The sequence below is a fragment of the Phalacrocorax aristotelis genome, chromosome 6 (genome assembly GCF_949628215.1).
Source record: "Phalacrocorax aristotelis chromosome 6, bGulAri2.1, whole genome shotgun sequence".
Classification (NCBI taxonomy): domain Eukaryota; kingdom Metazoa; phylum Chordata; class Aves; order Suliformes; family Phalacrocoracidae; genus Phalacrocorax; species Phalacrocorax aristotelis.
Genome location: NC_134281.1, coordinates 40,003,901 through 40,020,658, shown reverse-complemented (window position 1 = coordinate 40,020,658; position 16,758 = coordinate 40,003,901). Strand labels below are relative to the sequence as shown.

The window sequence follows — 16,758 nt, the reverse complement described above, 5'->3', positions numbered from 1 at the left end:
CTGGTATGGGACATGGTAATACTGAGTACTATTAACATCCACTAGTGAGTAGCAGTAGAATAATTTTCCCTTTACTACTTCATATCTGAAGTGAATAAGCAATCACTAGATTTGCCTACTGGCCTGTTGAGATGAAACATAAAAGCAATATCCCATTGCCAATTGATATATCAAATATACATACGACCACGTGGAGCAGTTCCAATTAGATGATCCCATACAGCTAAAATCCATTCTGACTGTGGAACTTCAATTTTAAATACACAATGCTACTTTATAGCTTTTGCAATCACCTTAAGCAAAATCTTAACTCTACTTAGCATTATGTATCCTAATGCAATTTCTTTCTTATCAAGGGAATGGACACGTGTAGAGCTTGCTGTATCATTAGATATATAAAATGTTCAGCTGATTAAGATAAACTCTTCAGAGAACTAAAACAGGAGTATTATTAAAAAACCTAGCTTGAAAACCTGTTTTCCTGTTCTGAATGAGGCCTCATTTTCTGATTAATTGGGAAGCAGAGGTTCTTACTCATTTGTCTGTCTCCATAGCTGATGGCTTCTGCAAGAGGGCTCCATCCCTGAGCATTTTTCACCTTTACTGGAGCATTATGGGCTAAAAGCAAGTGGGCACATTCTGCAACAAAATAGTTATAATTATTTACAGTAAACATTGAGGATGTAGCAATATTATTCATCATAAAGGAAACAATTATAAAGCAATAGTAGTAGATATTCAATACATTAAGCAGTTTATCAGAATACGTATCTGGATTCTGACTCAAACTTTAAACAAACAAAAAACATTTACATAAGTACATGCTTACAGCACTTCCCTGTTAAATATTAGCACTAAAAACATAATTGGTGATCAACCACCGATTACATAACCACTGAAGAAATGTCCCTTCTGCTTCTTATATTTTGCTTTTTATCAAGCTATAGTTGTGTATGTGCATATACACACACACAACTATATAACAAGTATTTTTAAAACATTACATCATCTTTCTTTGCTTAATGCACAAAACCATGTACCAGGACACACTTCATGGTCTTCCACACATGGAAATTGTGCACGGTCTTCCCCCTATCTCAACCCTCTTTGTCCAAAGGTCAATGGTGAACTGATTTGCTAGAAACATGCATGGAGACATAGACTTCAGGCAACTCTTGACAACATCACGTCCATGGGAGGCAGAGAGGAAGTTGTGACACTAACACATCCCTACGTGCTGTAACATCTTATGGTAAAATAGCATCTAAATCGGGGAAAAAAGCACACTCTGACCTAGGAAAGCCTCATAATATGTGCATAACCAGCTGTACAACCACTAACAGCTACTGTAGGACTAACAACGTGGATATCTGGAGCACTGATAATAGAGCACACAACTCATGGTCCTGTGCTCCATCAACAGAGAGGTACCCTTGCAACATGCTACAGTTTTCATCAGTAACAGCGTGCATTGATGCTATCCCTGACACTCAGCATGTACACACTGTGCCGATAAAGCAACGTTAGCATCTCAAAGACACACAAGTTCCTAGTGGAGTCACAGCTCAACCTGCATTCCCTTCTCTTTCTATGGGTAAAAGGTGATGGTGGAATGACGAACAGCGCTTAAAATTGAGGAGAGAAGAAAGCTTTCAGTGTTTCCATGTTTTGAATAAGCTGTCCTCATCTGAAACGGTTCTTCAGTTTCTAACTACAGAAAGTTTCCTCACCACATCTCATTAAAATCAACCTGACCCATGTGCAGATGATAAAGCAGTACCAAGCTGGAGCTGTAGGCTGAAGAAATGTCTCATTATTAATATAGGATGGGCAGGCATGACGGATAGAGGAACTGCCTGGATTATTCTCCTGCTATAGGTGTTACAGGAAACTGTACTAGTCATTCCAGATGCAACAATCATGAGTCACTGGGAAGCACAGTGTTTGGAAAGGAAGAGATACTTCACTGGTGAATATACTATCTTTTGTGGTAATTAAACAAAAGCCCTGAATACTTTGTCAGCAAACACAGAGAGATATTTTTATGGTTGCTTAAATATAGTGCCTAACACAACAACAACACTGTACAGTGAGCAGGCAAATAAGCTTGCATTTACCAGCCAGATTACATTTTCAGTTAAACAAACAGGATGTAAATTCACCCTGCACTTCAGAAAAGTCTGGCTATAATGCTGCTATATACAACTGAACAGCCTATATGCATCACCCCAGAAAGACAGAAAACTGACCTTTCATGTCAATGAGACAGACAGGTAGGAAAGGACCTGGGATTCTTGGTGGATCAACAACTACGCAGGATTCAAAGTTGAAACAGTAACACCAGGTATTGTGTGGGATGTCATGCACAAACAGGCCTGCTCTAGGGAAGCTAGACAAAGGCTCACCACAAGCATCCTAAAGGATTTAGGGGTTTACACACAGGATGACTGACTATATGGAAAGGAGCCAAGAGGTGAACTGCAAACTGAAATCTAAAACACGCAGCCAATGAGAAAAAGAGTAGAGGGAAGAAATGCCTCTCCTCTCCTCGCTGTACTATATATGAGGATAACTCATATTCAAGAAGTCTGTCAGAGCTGAATAGATTGCTTTTTATCCTGGAGCTGAAGCATAAAATAACCTAATTTTAAGGGAGACTTAGAATAAATATTCAACCATACTGAATTAAAGTTGGTAAACTCTTTTCTATCAGTTTTATTATAAGAAGCATCTTTGATTAAAATTGTTTGTATTTATCAATGTGGTATGATACTGTTGTAGTTACATGGGAAGTGTCCCTTCATGACAGCTAATCACCTGTTAATCAAAAAAGACACAACCCCTCCTACACCCAACAGTGCGAAACTTGTAAATATTAGCTAACTACTACGATAAACTAAAGCTTGAAACAAACACTGCAACAAGGCACAACAGAAGTCATACACAGCTGACCATCATTGCTTGAAAACACAGAGCAAGTAGTTGCAAAACTAGTATCTATCTTACAAAGAAAAATGCCTTATTTAAGGCTGAGAAATTAAAGGAAGACTTCTGCCTCTGTTTCCTTCTGTTGTTCTAAGCCTCTAGTCTAGGACCCTCACTGGAAAATAGCAGTTCTGACAAAGCACCATTTTTCGCAAGTTGAAAAACTCCTCCCATCTGTGACTTCTAGGAGGCAGGCACTTGTTTGCCTCACTGCCATCTCCAAAATTTTCTGCATTATATTCTTTTACTTTTTTTTTTTTTTAATTGAAAAAGTCTCACAGGCTAAACCAACACTGGCAGATTCCAGCAAGCTCTACTGTTTCTTCTTCTGCATAAGCCACCTCTCTCCCTTCTTCCTTCAAAATGACCTCCCACTCTGACACTCAATTATCTTAGATCACTTCCTAGGTATTACCAAAACATCCTAAGACAGCTTATTGCATTTCCTGCATTCCCCTTTCCAAATCTGCCAGGTGTTTCAGTTAACAACAGCTCTCATGGAGCAGTACCACATACCAGGCATAGAACTCAAAGAGCTGAATGAACCAAACCATTCTTGTTTCAGTAGTGAAAAAGAATTTTACTGTCATGGAGACTGAACAATCATACTCCAGGTTTCTTCTCAGTTTTGAAACACATCTACTTCTATACTTTCTATTTGAAGTAGAAATTTAAATCCTGTGCCTTGAAATTCTGCTGTAAAGAAATACTCAAAGGATATCTGGAAAGATGAGAGCCACCGTGAATCAGCAGGCTGCACAGTCCTGCAGGCTGTCCTGTGCCCCACACAGGGCAGCCTTGAAACATGAAGAAACAGCTAGGCCATGGGTCAGAAATTCGAATCAAGCGAGTGAAGGAGCATGCAAAAAGTAGGTGAGCAATTATATTTCCAGTCACAGAGTCATTTTATTCTAGAGGATGTTATTCTGATTCACTTCATTGGGAAGAAGCTAGATGGGGTTGTTCAACACCACTAGTGAGCAGATCAGCAACACACACAGTGACACTAACAACCAGAAAAGTGTTGTCAAAGAGAAACGGTATCATCAGACAAAGATAAATTAATAACCCTTCTGTACCATGAATTAATTGCACATTAAAATAGAGATCTGCCTGGATCAAGTCCCCTGCCTACACATACTGAGTACATCCCTCCGCTTCAGCTGCTTGGACACCAAAAGAGAAGGCAGCATGCATATGCTTGCCTCCACTGCTTGGAGTTGTTTCTCAGTCTCCTAAGATATTCAAAGTTTCCCAATTCCCTTCTAACTCTGCAAAAAGAGATGAGCTGGATCCTCCCACTGTTCTTGTTCTAGGCTTATAAAGAATCCAACCACTACTACTTCTTTCCACCCTACGCCACTCACTACCTAGCTCCTTGATTCTGGCCTAAAGAACAGCTCTGATTTCTCCAACTTTTCTAAATCTGTATTGCACATTCTTTTCAAAAAACCTCAACTTTAAACTAGTTTGCAACAGAAGATCACGTTCAGGAAAACTGAAGAATCTTTCTTCCCCTCTTGCCCGTAAGTCTTTTCCTCTTGCCCCTAAGTCTTACCTTAAGAACAATTTAATTATAATTTAATTTCATTACCCTTATCTTAAGGATAGTTTAACAGCTAAAAAACCTGAAGGTTTTACCTACCTTTATGTCCCAACATCACAGCAAGATGTAAAGGAGTGTTTCCTAAAATAAATCATACAAATAAAAAGATATTAGATTCAAGGTAACAGAATCCATTGCAATTCCTTCAAGTGTTTGCACATACAACTCAAATGATACGTGTTAAGAAACTACAGTTACATGACCTAACCAAAGAACACACTAAAATATGCCAGAGCAGTTACATTTTTCTAAGCAAGCATTTCGATTATACCTGTTAAAACAAATATATCTGAAACATATTTCAAGGGTCGAGAGAGCTTTTTTTAAAGATGTCTTGAAACTTACTCCAGCCAAAGAGGTCCAATTATATCTTAAAGAAAGAGATAACCCAAACCTTTATGCTTATCATGGTCTGAAAAGTCTGGCATTTTACAAAGAACGACATATCTAGGTTAAATGCTACTCAAAGATACAATACTGATTAAAATTTTAAGAGCCTATTTTATTAATTTTTCAAAGATTTAGTACAAAATTTTTACTAATACAGTAACAGACAGATTGTGAAGTAACAGTAACTACACTACAAAAAAGCCTTTTGGTTATTTTAATGCCTTGTTTCCAAAAAAGTTTCTCAGATTATTAGCAGATATTAAAAACATGACCCTGTTTTCCCAGCTATGCATAGGACACATTTTGTACTTCTGTTCTTAAATATGCACTGTAAGGTAGAGAGAACTGTTTTTCTGGATTAATGCTGCTACCACTTTCACCACTTTAATTGCCACTTAAAATGTTTTTGACACTGTCGCTCACCGCATTCTCTTAGAGAAGACGGTGGCTTACGGCTTTGACAGGTATACTCTTTGCTGGGTAAAAATCTGGCTGGATGGCTGAGCCCAGAGAGTTGTGGTGAATGCAGTTAAATCCAGATGGTGGCTGATCACAAGTGATGTTCTCCAGGGCTCAGTGTTGGGGCCAGTCTTGTTTAATATTTTCATCAATGATCTGGATGAGGGGATTGAGTGGGCCCTCAGTCAATTTACGAATGACACCAAGTTGGGTGGGAGTGTTGAGCTGCTTGAGGGTAGGAAGGCTCTGCAGAGGGACCTGGACAGGCTGGATTGATGGACCAAAGTCAGTTCTATGAGGTTTAACAAGGCCAAGTGCTGGGTCCTGCACTTTGGTCACAACAACCCCATGCAATGATACAGGCTTGGGGAAGAGTGGCTGGAAAACTGCCCAGCAGAGAAGGACCTGGGGATGCTGGTCGACAGCCAGCTGAACATGAGCCAGCAGTGTGCCCACGTGGCCAATAAGGCCAACAGCATCCTGGCTTGTATCAGGAATAGTGTGACCAGCAGGAGTGGGGAAGTGATTGTGCACTGGTGAGGCCACACCTTGAATACTGTGTTCAGTTTTGGGCCCCTCAGTACAATGAGGACATCAAGTTGCTGGAGCATGTCCAGAAAAGGGCAATGAAGCTGGTGAAGGGTCTGGAGCACAAGCCTTATGAGGAGCAGCTAAGGGAGCTGGGGTCGTTTAGTCTAGAGAAAAGGAGGTTGTAGTGAGGTGGGTATTGGTCTCTTCTCCCAGGTAACTAGTGACAGTACAAAAGGAAATGGCCTCAGGCTGTGTCAGGGGAAGATTGGATATTAGGAAAAATTTCTTCATTGAAAGAGTGGTCAGGCATTCGCACAGGCTGCCCAGTGAGGTGGTGGAGTCACCATCCCTGGGGGTGTTAAAAAAAAAACCAACATGGAGATGTGGCACTTCAGGGCATGGTGTAGGAGGCATGGTGGTGTTGGGTTGACAGTCGGACTTGATGATCTTAGAGGTCTTTTCCAACCTTAATGATTTTGTGATTCTACCAGAATTCTGATGCATTTTATTTACATAGCTTAAGGATGCAAAATTCTTCCATTTAACTGCATTACTCTGTTTATCGTTTAAACATTTTCTTCGTGGAGTTCATAGAAAAATTGCTGGAAAACAAAATTCTTTTGCCATTATAACAAATGCACTTGATTTTAAGGTTATTTTACAGTATTGTGTTAGCAATAAATACTTGCTACATGCAAAGAATGAGGTACTGTACATCTGAAAGATGTAATCCAAAACATTGAGATGTTGCCATACAGAGTAATTGCCAGCATACTATAGTATCATGAAATCTCTGATCAAGATAGGCAAGCAAAGGCAGAGTCTCTAAATGGTTTTGAACGAGCTATTCAACATGTAGTACAAGTTATTCTTCCGGGACACTAGCAACATCACAGGCAGCTACAGCCTAGTTCATTATGCACACTCGAAGCTAACCTCAAATCCTCTATTAATAGATTTTGTAACATCTGTAAGCCAAAACATAATTTAGAATACTGGATGCAGCCATTTTTTAAGTGACTGAAATAACAACATTACTGAGGAACAAACTTAAGAATGAGCCAAACCACATAATTAGAAAATTCAAATTATGCAAGCCAGGGGTAAACATTTTCCTCACCTTATCAAGCACTTCAATGGGATGTATATATACAAAAAAATAGCTCTACACTTAGTTTTGTTTTACAGTAATAAACTTTAAAATTTAAGAAAATACACCCGTGTTTTTTCAAACTGTGAATAAAACAGAGACAGACAGCTCCAGTAGCTATGACAGCTTGGTATAATGGAAAGAAACAACAAAATGAAAGCTAACCAGGCCCTTGACTGCTTTCAAGAACTTTGTTAGATTTCATTCAGCTGATAAGCAGAAAGTGCAGTTGTGCTATAGCACACATCATTTCAAAACTCCTCTGGACAAGGGTCTGAGCAACCTGATCTAATGCCAGTGTTATCTTTGCTTTGAGCAGAAGGTTGGACAAGATCACCTCCAGAGAAATCTTCCAGCATATATTTTCTTTGACTCAAGGATCATCCTCACATCAAAAAGTATGCGATTTAAAAATTAGACAGGGAAGCCATATATGGTAGACAAGGGGGAGAGGAAGACAAGCATGCAGAAAAACAGTGCAATAACCAATAAAGCACAGAAACTAGAATCTATCAATTCCAGAAGAACAAAATAAAAAGCTATTTATGAGGAAGCTGAGAAGAGATAACATCCTGTTTGCTGGTCTTTAGCCAGTAAGTCCCTGCCAAGGAAGAGTCTACGGTTTAACAAACATCAGCAAGATAAAATAAGAGGTTAGCTGCTGTACCAAAGGGAGAGGAGCCACCCTAACAGGTAAGGCAGGAAAACACCTTTAGGAAAGGGGGCAAGAAGGAGAGGCAAGGCAAACACATAGAAAAGGGACATTATGAAACTTAGAAAGAAGCACTGTAGTTCCTACCATTCTGGACTACCCAGCCAGTCAGGCTTTTTTCTCGCTGCCCATGATAAACTCCTCTCCAGACAACCCTTAACCCAGACCAGCCAAGCTCAGCGAGCATGGACACAACAGTGCGCATCTGCTTTGGAGAGCTGGCTGCAGCATGGTGGCAGGACTGGCAACCGAGCAGTCTAATGTGCACACAGCACACCAAACCCTGTAAGCACCACAGTAATCTCTGTATGTTTTTATTGCACCAATATTCCACTGCTACTTTACAGAAGTATCTCCCTGACCCACTCCCAAAAGGAAAACAGTCTCAGCAAGAGCTGAGACACAACTCTAGCTTTGGCACATGCAAAAATCAAACCCAGAACATAATTTTGCACAGTTCCATTACCAATCATCCAACTTAAGATCTGATAAACCTGGGAAGGTCTTGATGCTCTTTGGGCCAAACAAAATGGGGTTTACCAGTAGTAAATTTAACCCTGACTTATCAAAATAAGCCATCCAAACTATGTAAGTCTGTATATCATAGAATGAAGAAATTATGGTGGAGAATCACTCAAGCTCATAGAATGCCTCTACACAATCTTCAGGTTCTTCTTCCCCCAGCAGAATAAAAGGAAGAGCCGTTCAAGCAGAAAGACCCCTCTTTTGTCTAATTGCAGTCTTAAGCAGAGGTAAGCTTTTGCTCTGCCCAGGAAAACCAAGGGAAGACAAATGCGTTGGAAAAGATGAGACCAGTGTCACCAGTGTCTCCCACCTCAACAGCCAACCATCAATACTGAGTAGCAGTAGCAGTACTTATCAGGGTCCGAAATGAGTGGCAGCCAAAGACTTTCCATACGTTTCATCTCAGAAACCTGGCTGGCTGGCAGGCACAACGGGACAAGTTAACTTCTATTTCTTCAGAAGAAATGGGATCCGGAAATGTAAACCAATCCCAGCAGCTGCTGAAACAGAGCCACACTATCATGCTTTTGCTAGCATTTGGATGATAGATGTCCCAGACCAATAAATTAATTAGTACCAGTATTTACAGGACTCAAAGGGAACTGCACCACTAGGATTCTATCATACTGCAACCTCAAGTTCCACTGATCCCGAAATACAAATCCTGTTTAGTTGCTTCATGATGGCAAGAACAACTGTGGCTCCTCTAGAACATTTACTATCCCAGAGCACACAGAATAATTCTAGGTAAAATTAGTCTGGTGAAAATAAAATGGCAAACTTCAACACTAATCAATTTTTCCTAGCCAGTGCACAGTGCAACTAAGCATTTCTGCCAGGATAGGCAAAAAATGGGAGAGGGCAGTTTCATTTCTTTCAGTTGCATGGATGGTTTTAACAGCTTGAGGTTTTCAATGAACCACAGCACAAGTCACAACAGTAAGTGTTAGATTCCATAAAAAAAGTGGCTTTACATGAGACAGCTGCTGGAGGGAGAGAAAGAGAGTGGTACAAATATAACACTCTGCCATTTACCTATGTAAGGGGGCTGTAATAAATAAGATACAGTACTTGCTGACATGTGCCTGCATGTGTAGCTTTTAACCTTTCATTAGGCATCTGGCATACCTACAAGGAAGCAGAGTCTATTTTCCAAGAGTAATTCAGCAAGAAGATTTGTCTATTCCAGAATGTAACGTTTTTATTCTAAAAATGTTTAAGCTCTTAAATGCATATTACAATAAAAATAAAAGTAATCTAATAGGAATGCAGACAAGCTTCTCCCAAGAAACTTAACGTTTTTGGAATAATGACACTGGCCTTCCGATGGGTAGTGTTTTCTGAGATTAGTTTAGAGAGAGAGCTAGGCTGCACTCAATTTACAGATACAGCCAGCATCAGTTTTATCAGAACACCAAGAGTTTAACATTCTACAGGACTTGGCTTTTCTGCCCTTAACCACACACTAAGAATGGGACTGAATTATAAACAATAACTATTACTAGAAGTTCTTCCTCCCCTCTGTCACTTCCTTATGTACTAGAATTCTGGCTTGCTTCGGTGTATAGTTGTAGCTGAAGTTATCTACCCCAAATAACTCACAATTCAAATATGTAAACAAGTGACAGATAGACTCAGGCAGAAAGAAAACAATAACAAGGAAATATCAGTCAGGCCTTTGGTATGTCAAGACATCAAGGGTTTTGTTGTTGGTTTTGACTTTTTTTTTTTTCCAACTTAATAGCAAAGGAACACTTAAAGTAAAAACTTGAAGGAAGATAATGAGACAGAAAACCGCAAGGCATTCCTACTGTAGAAAGCATTGAGAAATCAGAAGGGCATTAATTTGAAATTTTATATATATGTGTGTGTGCGCATATATATTCTGTGATTGTGATATATACTAAAAATGGATGGTATCAATGTTTGTGATACACATTGAAAATGAGAGCAGCAAAGATGGATCAGGAAGTGCCTTCAAAGTAAAGATATTTAGCTTATGGCAATCAGTTATTTGATGAGGAAGTGGAGGAGGTATAGGGGAAAAGTCAGAAGAAGGAATTACACTGAGTGAGAAAATTTATTCCCAAGTCTGTTGCTTTCATTCTACCAGTATTTGCTACAACGTTTGGAATGAAGATGACAGGGTAAATATATCTGTAGCTATATTTATAACAATGTACTTCGAAAAATGTTACGACGGTTGTAAGAAATACTCCTCCTCATCTTGATTGAGGAGACTGAGCCCTATATTACTCCACATACATTAGTTTGTGTTTTAGAGTGCCTAATGTTATCATGGACATGGCTTTTAATTTCCAGTTACATGATTCTTCCCATTGTACCAATCCCAAAGATCGTTCTACCTTAGCGTTCCTTTTTATTTTACATAAAGCAATTAAGAGATAAATGCTCCCTTTGTTATACTTAACTAGAAAGAGAATATAACCATACCCTTTAATCACAATTTCTCCAGATACCACATACGGTATAACTTAGCATTCTCCTGCAGAAACGTATCATGTTACTCTTGAAACAGGCAGGAAGCAGAGATGAAAACTAACCATGAAACTTAAGATGACTTCACAAGCTGATTTTTTTCTAACAACGTAAAATATTCACCAAACTAAACATTATTTTAAAATAATGTCCTAGCAAGATTTTAAGTATTTATTCGTTACAGAGTAGCATGAGGATCATGCTTCTACCTCTGCTACTGCCATGTCCAAAGCAAGCTTGCAGGTGTGCAGAGAACAAGATTTTGTCTCTTTCAAATCCCAGAACTAAAGCATTTAAGTTTTATTTTATGTTTTTTAGCCTGAGGAAAAATTAAAAGTAGTTCCACCAACAGCCAAAGGAACCACCCCTGAGTGCACTCGCCATCTCTGAAAGCAAACGGGTGACGGTTCAGACACTTTAAAATAAGTGGAGTTTTTTCTTAATAAAGTCGGATTTGGGACCTGAAACGGCACCCGGTAAGAGGAAGCTCTCCCAGCATCGCGCTGTTACAAAAGCCGGTACCGCGATCACTCATATTATGAAAATCCCAAAAATTTTCCAAGCGTGCGGCCGCGCTACTCCGCGGAGCCCGTTACCGCTTCCACCCCGCCGACTGCCCGCACCCCAGGGAGACACACCGGCGGCAACTCGGAGCACCGGCACGAGCTCTCCGGCCGCGCCGGGGGCAGAGACAGACTGAGGGAGAGAGGAGGCTGCGGCTCCCGCGGCGCCCGAGGGAGCTCCCCACAGCGCGGCGGGGGACGCGGCCGCCGCCTCCGGCACGCCGGCCACCGGGCCCGCCCCGCGGGCAGCGCCGCTCGCTCCCCCCGCCGCCCCGGCCGCTCACCGTGACTGTCCTTCTGGCCGATGCCCTGGGTGCGGATGAGGGCCGAGAGCCGCCTCACGTCCCCCTTGAAGACGCACTCATGCACGGGGAAGTGCGCCGGGCACTTGTCGGGCTCGGCGGGCGCGCCCGTCCCGCCGGCCGCTGGCCCCCCCTTCAACCGGTGGTGGTGGTTGCTGAAGATGCGGTGGCCCCCGGCCCGGCCGCCCTTGCCGCTGCTCCCGCGACCCCCGGTGAAGATGCCTCCGGGCGCGGCGGCCGCCTCCTCCTCGCCGGGCGCCAGCAGGTCCCCGTCCTCCTTGCTAGGCTTGTGGTCCCTGCGCAGCGAGCGCAGCTTCTCTCCGGTCATCGCCAGCGGCGGCCCCGCGGGCGGCGGGGCCCCGCCGGGAAGACTCGCCGCAGCCGGAGGGTCGATGTGCTCAAAGCCGCGGCGGCGAGTCCCGTCCCGTCGGCATCCCCCGCCAGAAAGAGCCCGCCGCGCCGAGGAGGAGCCGCCTGCCTGCCTGCCCGCCCGCGGGGGCCGCCCGGGCCCACTCAACGGCCCGGCGCCGCCGCCATCTTGGCCGACTGCTCCCGCGAGAGGCACGCCGCGAGGCGAGACTTCCCCCAGGCACCGCGAGACTGAGGGTAAGGCGGGAACGGGGAGGGGCGGGAACGGGAAGGGGCGGGGCGGGGCAGATGGCTGCCCCCACGGCCCGGCACCGCCCTCGCCTCCCCACGCCCCGCCGCGCCTCGCCAAGCAAGAGGAGGCCGTTGGTGCCGGGATGAGCCGAAGCTGTTTCCCTGCAAGTGCCAGATACATTCAAGGGCAGCGAGGCGAGGCGAAGCGACGCGAGATAAGGCGACGCGAGGCCTCGCCTTGCCTCAAATATACCTGACGTGTCTTGGGAAACAGCTTCATCTTACACATGCAATAGCGTGCGGCTGTTTCCTGGTGAGGCGAGGTGATGAGAGGCAAGGTCTTGCCTTGCTTCACCTCGCCTTCTTGCCTCCAATACATATGGCATTTCTAGGGAAACAGCTTCTTACACTGGTCCTATTGCCTCACTTCAAATATATCTGGTATTTCTCAGGAACATCTTCTTATATTAGCAGTAGTGGTCAGCTGTTGCCTGGCAAGGCGAGGCAACAAGAGGCAAGGTCTTGCCTTGCCTCACCTCACCTTGCCTTGCTCGCCTCGAATATATCTGGCATTTCTAGGCAAACAGCATCATCTTACATGCCTTGCCTTGCCTCACCTTGCCTCAAATATATCTGTCATTTCTTGGGAAACAGCTGCTTCTTACACCGGCACTAATGGCCTGCGTTGCCTCATGTACAGGGCGAGGAAGACCTCATGGCCAGGCAGCTCACCACTCTTCCCTTGAGGTGACTGCACTTCACAGAGGGCTGTGCCTTCCTACAGACCTTGCATCCCGTATCTTTGGACCATTACTGCCGCTACCTCGCAGGCTCTGGCTGTTGGGAAGCGGTCCCAGCTTCCCCGGCCTTTGTCAGCCTTGCAAGGGCTAAGAGCACCCTCTCTGGTGATGCATGCCATGAGGGAAGGACCCAGAGTCTCAGCCTGTTGCAAAAATCTGCCTAGATGACTCCTACAGATTCCTCTTGGATTTGTTTGTATACAAAGTGGCAAGGTGGATCCAGGAGTGTCTTGGTTTGAGGCTTAGTTATGCAACTGTATAGATGATGCCAGCCCATGTTCTGCATGTTGCTGCGTGACAGAGGTGTAAACAAACCACACAACAATGAAATAATGAGATGAGCCTAAGAGAGCAGAAGCACTGGGTTACTTCCCAGGTCATGAAAGGTCAAGGGATTTCTCAATGCAATCTCAATTCAGGACTCATAGGTCTCCTTGGCGCTCCTCCTGTGAATCCCCTTGTGAGCCAAAGAAGAGAAATGGGCTGCTAATGCTGTTCTGAAGAAAGAGTCACCCGGTCCCTTCACTATTCATCCATTTCCCTCATTTGCGTGGCTATTTCATTCACCGAGGGAAAGGAAAATAGAAGGAAAAGACCCAGTGTGATACGTGACTGTGAAACAAGAAGTTGTCTGGAGACTGGCAGGAGCTCTACAAGTGTCTTCCACAAAAGCACATGCAGGAAAAGGGAAAGACGAGACAGTCATCCTGTCCTTTTGTCAGTCCTTGTAGATGCATTATCATCTCACAAAGTAACTGCATTCAGAGGTTCCAGATTTCCCTGCAGGAGCTCCTTCCTTAGCACTAGTTCTGCAAGTATCTACTTACAATGTGGAATGAATCATTTAAAAAACTATGATGTGTCAAATTCCAGGTAAACTGGATTTTTTACTAATGCTTCCAGGGCAAGCAACCTACAAATTGTCAGGAAGATTAGTTCTGCTGTGGTAAAAGAACTACCTCTCTGGGTGACCTCTTTCTTTACCCAATTTACTCCCCTCATACTAGGTGGCTAAGGAGAATTCTAGGCAGAGATGGGAACTATGAAATACGATTTCTGTGCCTGCTGTCTTCAGAGTGACAGCACAGCTCCTTTCCGCACAGCTATTTACAATTGTAATATGGAATTTTAAATAATTCTAGGGGAGAAAAATGTCACCTTTGCTCTACATTCTATTTGCCTTTCCAACAAGATTTTTCTGGCTCTTCTTGTATTTAGAGAAAATTAAACCCCATTTACAAACAGAATTTGAGAGCTTGACACTGGTAGCAATTCTGATGTCTCTTGTCTGTTCTCTAGTGCTGCACAAGAGGCTGTTTGTCATGGTGCTGTGCTGGAAACATGTACAGTGCACAGCTAGTCATGTGGAGGAGGTGGACTAGCTCAGGTTTTAGCTGATGTTGGAAGATGCACGTTGCATGTTTAATTACTGGAGGCCAGCGAAGAGGAGACAGAGGCATGAAGTCACTGTTTACCAGCTTATTATGGAGTCCCTTATTCAAGCCAGAAATATAATGAATGCATTACTAATGAGAACCGCTCTGTGAAAACTGGCATTTGTCATGAATCCAGACGTCCTCCTGTGCTAGGACTGTACTGCGTAATTATTATTCACCTATTCTCAATTCTTGAGAACGTTAGGGCATTTTTACTATCTAACAACAGAACTTTGTCTTGTTTATATTCTCCATCTTCTTACATTACTTAAATTGGTCTCTTCCAAGCATAAGGCAATTTAGATAGAAGTAGGAGGATCAGATATTGTGGCAACGGGGAACTGCATTTTCTACAGTTTCTGGGGTGTGAGTCTCTGGAAACTTCACTTACCAAATTCCTCAAGTAGGAAATAAACAATGGAGGAGTAATTTCTCATGGGTGTATTCCTCCAGGAAGGACGCTGACTTTTTTAGTATGTAAATTAATAGGCCAAAAACCAGAGAGGAATAAAAGACTAAATTTGTACAAAACCAAAGGTAGGCAGAAAATGAAAATGATATACTCTAAGGGTGCCTCTGCATTTATTCTATCTGTAAGTCTAACAGTAACATTTAAACTCATGAAGACTACCTAACAGAATATTGAAAGCACCCGAGTATAGAGAAGTGCTCTCTGGTTGCCTTTTTCCTGACTTCCACAAGGCAAAACAAAAAGAATGGAGGTCCTGGAGGACAGTGAATAGAATTTGCCATCTCTGGAGAAATTAACTTCTGCTTCTGCCGGACATTCAGAATGACTGGCTTGAGAGAGGCTAGAGAGCAATACATTTTTCAAAGTTACAGAGAACGTTTAAGGAAATTAAACTTAACAGGAAAAAGTAGGTAAAAAATTTTAAGACGTAGCCTCGATGGCTTCCATTCAAGTGGAAGTATTAATTCTTTTTTCTTTTCAGCTAGTGCCAGCCCGAAGCACTTCAGAAATTTGTATATCTCCTTACTAAAAAGAAAAAAACACAAGCTACTTACTCAGGTTGTTCAAACTAATCCATGGGACTAGCACCTGCAGAGTTCCTTTTTCTACTTAGTGAAGTGCTTCAGCGGCCAGTTGTGGGCATGTCAGGGTGAGGATCTTTGTCCGTGAAAGCATCAATAGCACCAGAGACCTGCACCCTTACTTACAGACAGGATAACCTCCTCCAGAAATAGCCACAGAAGACTATTGTGGACTGCACAGATAACCACAATGTGAAACTGGAGGTAAAGGAAGAAATTTTGTATGACAAGGAAATATTTCCATTTTCCCCTTTGTCTCAGCTTGGCTATCCTGAATTTTATAATACAAATTATTATAAAAAGAAAATGGACTCTTTATGGTACTGCCTGAGATTCGCTGGCCACCTGAAACTTTGTGACGCGGTGTCCTGGCATTACAGTGGGTTCAAAGGAAAGCTTTGCCCATGGGATTTATGTAGACATTTTCCACAGGCCTAGAAGAAACAGATTTGTCACCACAGGATTCAATTCCTCCGTCCTAAATTTCAGGTTTCTACTGTGTGCTGAGGCTGAAAAACTGGCTTGAGAATAATCTGTGTACTTCTTCCACTTACATTCGGTTTTGATCTAAGTTTACCTGCAAACGGTATGAAAATTATTTCAAATTCAGCCTGAAATGTAAGCGAGGGCGCACGCATCAGGAAGAGCTCCCTAACCACACGTTTGGGTTCGGGTTGTGTGACCCCCTGGGCCCACTCGCGTGCGTCGGGCTGACGGCCTCGGGTGCAGAGATAGGAGGAAGCCGTTCCTGGGGCCACCGCAGGCCCCGTCTCCTGCCGCCGGCCACGGCGCCCGCCCCTCGCCGGCTCCCCGCCGGGGCGAACGTTCCTCCTGCCGCCTGGCAGCCAAGGCCACGGGTTGCCAGGCTGCCAGGCGGCCGCTGGTTTTCTCTGCTGACAGGAACGGCTGCTCTCAGGGACGGAGCGCCGCTGACCCACTGCCTGAGCTGCCCGCGGGCCGTTCCGGCGGTCCGCAGGCCGCCGCTACCGCCGCAGGGAGCGCGCCTCGGCGAGGCTCCGGCCCTGCCTCGCCTCGGCGGGTGGGCGGTGCCTCGGCGGGACGTCGCTCCCCGCCCTGCGGCGCGGGCGCTGCCCGGCCCCGCCCCGCCCCAGCCAATGGGGGACGGCGGCGAGGCCCCGCCCGCGCC

At 43.9% G+C, this 16,758-nt stretch overlaps 1 protein-coding gene across 1 annotated transcript in view; it reads right to left on the bottom strand.

The window, feature by feature from the left end:
* Nucleotides 1-12,272, bottom strand: part of ANKRD13C (ankyrin repeat domain 13C) — a 28,755-nt gene extending 16,483 nt beyond the window's left edge. The window contains exons 1-3 of the mRNA XM_075097289.1: nt 11,705-12,272; nt 4,631-4,672; nt 535-639 (exon numbers count right to left, since the gene is read on the bottom strand). Of these exons, the coding sequence (XP_074953390.1) occupies nt 535-639; nt 4,631-4,672; nt 11,705-12,050 (493 nt within the window). The 5' untranslated portion in view covers nt 12,051-12,272. The remainder of the gene's footprint in view (nt 1-534; nt 640-4,630; nt 4,673-11,704) is intronic.
* Between the last annotated feature and the right edge of the window lie 4,486 nt (nt 12,273-16,758).